General features: G+C 68.5%; 1 protein-coding gene across 1 annotated transcript; it reads right to left on the bottom strand.

The window, feature by feature from the left end:
* Positions 1-1001: 1001 nt before the first annotated feature.
* Positions 1002-3812, bottom strand: TLX3 (T cell leukemia homeobox 3). Its single transcript, XM_027468561.3, has 3 exons — positions 3159-3812; positions 2680-2923; positions 1002-1993 (listed from the first exon to the last, which is right to left on the bottom strand). Exons 1-3 carry the CDS (start codon positions 3568-3570, stop codon positions 1783-1785), a joined length of 867 nt encoding a protein of 288 aa, XP_027324362.1. The 5' UTR covers positions 3571-3812; the 3' UTR covers positions 1002-1782.
* Between the last annotated feature and the right edge of the window lie 1164 nt (positions 3813-4976).

Here is a 4976-nt window from a genome sequence, read left to right on the forward strand (position 1 = left end):
CGGCTCGGCCCCGGGGCAGCTCAGCTCGGCCCCGGCCCGGCCTCCCCCTGCCCGCTGCCGTTCCTGGCGCTGCCCGGCCCCGGCCCCGACGGCGGCGGCGGGGACGGGGATAGGGATGGGAACAGTGATGGGGATAACAACGGGGACGGCCAAAAGCTGTGGGCAAGCGGAATTCCCGAGAATCCGTGGCCAGGGACAGATCGCCTCGTTGCTTTTTTTTTTTTTTTTTTTTTTGGTTATTATTATTTTTGATTTTTAATCCTCCGTTCCCCGCCAGACCCCTCCTCTCGGCCGCTGCCCAGCTCAGCCCGCACATCCCCGGGTGCTGAACGGCGCCGGCCGAGCAGCCTCGGCACAGCCCCGGGGGCAGGATCGGGCCCTGCCTTCGCACCGCCGCAGCCCCCCCCCGGGCTAAACCAACCCAAACCCAACCCAAATCCAACCCAAACCCCTGCGGCAGGGGCAGCCCGAGCCCCATCGCCCCCGGGAGTGGCGCTGGCAGGAGATGCGGTGCCGCTTCCCCCCCCCCCCCCCCCCACCCCGGGGACGGGCTCCAGCCCCGACCCTGCCCCTTGTTGGGGGTCGGGGCCAGCCCAGGAGCGGGCGACCCCCGGCGGCCCCGTTCGCGGCGCCCGGCCCCGCTCCGCCGCCCGCCGCCCCCGGCCGGCCCCGCAGCCCCCCAGCGGCCCGGCCTTCGATACCGAATAACCCAAACGCGAAATAAAAGCGGCAAACGAAAGGCAGCGGCCGCAGCCCCCCGGGCCGGCGGCGGGGTCGTGGCAGCGGCTCCCGAAGCCGCCGGCACCGCCCGGAGCCGCGGGTGCCGGTCCCGGTGCCGTCCCCGGTGCCCTCCCGGTACCGGCCCGGTGCCGTCCCCGCTCCGCCGCCCGCTCACCTCCGGCTCGGCCCCGCCGTTTCCAGCCCGGCTCCGGTCCCCGTCCCCGTCCCCGTCCCGGTCCCGGTGCGGCGGCGGCGCCCCGAGGCACGCAGGGAGCGGAGAGGCGTTTTTAAAGAAAACGTTTATTTACACGTCTCGGCAAGTACAAAGTATTATACATGGTCTGTGTCAACCCCAAATCTTCTTTATTATGAAACATAAGGCGCTTTCTCTAGAGTCGGTGGCGAAAGGAGAGGGTGCGGGTGCTGTTTCGGTGCGCTAAGCTCGTCGGCAGGAGAAGGTGAGGACGAAATAAAGTGTGTGTGTCGCCTGAAAGGAGCCCTTATTACTACGGTGAATAAATTACAGCTGACATTAACTTCACCTGGGACAGATGGAAGCTACCGCTTTTCAGCTTAATAGGGTTTCCTAAGCTAATGAGTCATCACCGGCTCCACTTAGTCCCCTCCGCTAAGTGATAGGTAGGTGCGTTTTTTTTTTCTTTAGACTATCCTCAGAACGGGAAAAAAAATAAAATAAAATAGCCTTTTGTTCCAAAGCCAACACAAAATCCCTATGTCCGGATTTCGATATAAATAATCGAGGTTTTATATAATTCCATATTAATAGTGCCCAAAATCTCGATGCATAAATAAATTAAATTATTAACACTTCTTACAAAAAGTGACATTATCTCCCCTCCTAGTGGAACATCGACACGAAGATACAAGCGGAGCGCGGGGCCCCGCCGCGGCCGCCTTGGCCCCGGGGAAGCGGCGCGGGGGGCCCGGTCCTGCTGCTGGGCCCGGGAACGGGGCCGGGCCCGGGGGCTCCGCTCGTGCCGGGACCGGGACCGGGACCCGGAGCGGGGGCGAGTCCGCTGCGTGCCCGGCGGTGGCCGGGGCTCAGACGAGGGAGGTGACCGGGGGGATCTTGGCGCTCTCCTCCTCCCAGGGCTGCAGGTTCTGCAGGGCGAACAGCGACGAGTTGTGCAGGCACAGCGGGTCGGGCTGGATCGACTCGTTCAGGGACTTCTGGAAGGCGTCGTGCTGCAGCTGCAGCATCAGCCGGCTCGCCTGCTGCCGCTCGGCCTCCCGCTCCTCCGCCGTCTGCCGCCTGCCAGGGGACACGCTCAGCCCGGCCGCCCCGGGGACGGGCACCGGCACCGCCGGGACAGGGACCGGGACCGGGACCGGGACCGGGAGCGGGGCGGCCCCGGCGGAGGCGCTGCGGGCGGCGGAGCCCCCCGAGCTGCGGCGACCCCCCCCCATTTTGCAGAATATCTGCCCTTTTCGGAATCAGCCTTTTGCCGGACAAACCGTCCGAGCAACCCCTCGTTTTCCCGATATTTCCCCCGATTTTTGCAATCCTTCCCCCGAATTTTCCCAGTAATTCCCTTCCTTCATTTTTTTCGTTCTTTCCGAATAGAACATTATGTTAAAAAAAAAATCACACGAAAATAATAACAACAATAATAATAATTAAAAAACCAACAACAAACAAAACCAACCAACCAAACCATAAAAAAACACAAACCAAAAAGAAAAACCAAACCAAACGAACAAAACAACCACGACCCAAACCAAAGCAAAAAAATAAAAATAAAGAAATAAAATCCCAAACCGAACCCAACAAAAAATCCCAACCCAACCCAAAATAACTAAGGAAAACCAAGGGAAGGAGGAGCCGCAGCCCGACGCCGAGCTCCCGGCTCCCGGCCCGGCTCAGCGCGGCCGCGGCGCTGCCGGGGCTGCGGGCGGTGCCGGGCCCCGACGGGGCGGCCCCGGGGGCTCGGGACTCACCGCCACTTGGTGCGCCGGTTCTGGAACCAGGTCTTCACCTGGGCGTCCGTCATCTTGAGGGACTTGGCGAGGGCGGCGCGCTCGGCCGACGCCAGGTACTTCTGGCGGTGGAAGCGCTTCTCCAGCTCGCAGATCTGCACCCGGGAGAAGGACGTGCGCGGCTTCTTGCGCTTCGGCGGGGTCCGGTTCTGGTAGGGGTGCCCGATCCGCCGCGTCACCGTGAACGGCGTCAGCGCCGCCGCCGCTGCCCGGGGGGGAAGCAACAGGGGTCGGCCCCGGCCCGACGGCGGCCCCGCGCCCGCCGCCCCCCGACGGCGGCTTCGTGCCGGGGGGGGGGGGGGTGCCGGGGCCGCGCCGCCGCCCGCTCCTTCCCCCCGCCGCCACCGCTATTTTGTTACGTTTTTAATTTTTATTTTTTCGATTTCTTTTCTTTTTTTTTTTTTTTTCTTTCCGTTAGCCGCGGCCCGGCGCCGCCTTACCCGTGAAGCGGTCCTTGACGAAGCGGCGGCTGCTCTCCATCCACGGGAAGTTGAGGCCGCCCAGGCCGGGCACGGCGGGGATGGCGCTGGGGATGGGCGGCGGCACGGCCCCGGGGATGGGCCTGTGCGCCGGCACCCGGATCACGCCTCCGGGGGCCAGGCTCAGGTTGACGCCGTACGAGCCCGAGTCCTCGAAGGGCGCCGCGATGGCGGGGAAGGGCGCGGGCAGCGCCGGGTAGGGCGCTCCGCCGCGCCCGCCCAGGAAGGCCGCGCCGTCGGGGCCCCGGGGGGGCGGCGGCGGCGGCGGGGGAGCGGCGTCCGGCTCGGCGCCGCTCAGGATCTGGTCGATGCCGAAGCTGATGGGCTCGTGCTGCGGCTGCGGCTGGGGCTGCGCGCCCGCCGCCGGCTCCATCCTCCTCCCGCGCCGCCGCCCCGCCGCCGCCGCCCGCGCCCGCTATAAAGGAGCCGCTGGCACCGCCCGGCGCGGCGCGGCCCGGGACAGCGCGGTAGGGCCCGGCTCGGCCCGGCTCGGCCCGGCACCGCCCGGCACCGCTCGGCACCGCGGGCCCGGCCGGCCCCGCCGAGCGCCGCGCGGGAACTTTGCGGAGCGCGCGCCGCCCCGCCAGCCCGCCCGGCATCTCCGCGGGGCCGCCGCGCGCCCCGCGCCGCGTGCGCCCCCGCCGCCGCCATTGGCCGCCGCCGCCCGGCCTCTGCGCTCCCATTGGCTCCCGCCGCCCCGCCACCGGGGGAGAGCCCCCCCCACACCCCCCCCCCCTCCCGCCCCGAACCGCCGGACCCGCGGTGACGTCACTCGGGGCGGGAGGACAATGGGCGCGCGCGGGGCGGGGCGCGGGGGCGGGGCCGCCGTCGGGGCGCGCCCGCGGGGGGGAGCGCGGGGCACGGAGCCCCCCGGAGCCCCCCGCAGCCCCCCGCAGCCCTCCGGGCCCCCCCGGCCGCCCCGTCGGGCACGGCCCCGCCCGGCCCCGCCCGGCCCCGCGGCCCCCGGCGGCGGCGATGGAGCCCCGGCGCCCGCCCCGACGGCAGCGGGGAGCGGGTCCGGGTGTTTTTTTTTGGGGGGTCCCGGCGCGGCCCCGGCCCCGGTTAATTGGCGGCGGCGGAGCGGGAGGCGGCCGCTAAGCGAGTTTGCAGACGCTCCCTGACGTCCAAATTGGACTAAAGGCGTTAAAAATTAAATAACGCTCAGCCGCATTTACTTAGTTCCCCTCTTATAAAGGGAAATGAAAACAGGGAATAGAATTTTCCTTTTAATAGAATGTAATGGTATTTGATCAGCACCTGGTAGGGCGAGCCCGTGCTCGCAGGAGCGGTGACAAGGCGGCAGTTTATTAGTTTGTACAGCCCGGGATTCAATTACCCCGGCGCGCCGAGCGCGGGCGGCCCCCGGTCCCTGCCCCCGCCCCGACGGCCCGGGGGGGCTATGGGTTATAGGGCTATGGGGGGCTACGGGGGGCTGTAGGAACCTATGGGGGCCCCCTCGTGTCCCCCCCCCAGCCCCGGTTGAAGCCGAGCCCCGGAGCCGCCGCCGCTCGCCCACGGAGCGCGGCGCTGCCCGCGGCCGTCGGGGCCGTCGGGGGGGGGCTCCCCGTGCCCCGCGGTCCTTCAGCTCGGCCGTTACCGGGCCCCCCCCGTCCCCTCCCGTCCCCCGGAGCCGCCCGGGACCACCCCCGGCCTTGGGCAGCCCGACGGGGCCGTCCCCGCTCGGGGCCGCCCGCAGCAGCCGCCGCGGCTCCCCCCCGGCCCCGGAGCGGCGCTAATCGGATTTCCCCGAGCCCGGCAAGATGGTGCGGGGCCGGGGGG

The sequence above is a fragment of the Anas platyrhynchos genome, chromosome 14 (assembly GCF_047663525.1).
Source record: "Anas platyrhynchos isolate ZD024472 breed Pekin duck chromosome 14, IASCAAS_PekinDuck_T2T, whole genome shotgun sequence".
NCBI classification, from domain to species: domain Eukaryota; kingdom Metazoa; phylum Chordata; class Aves; order Anseriformes; family Anatidae; genus Anas; species Anas platyrhynchos.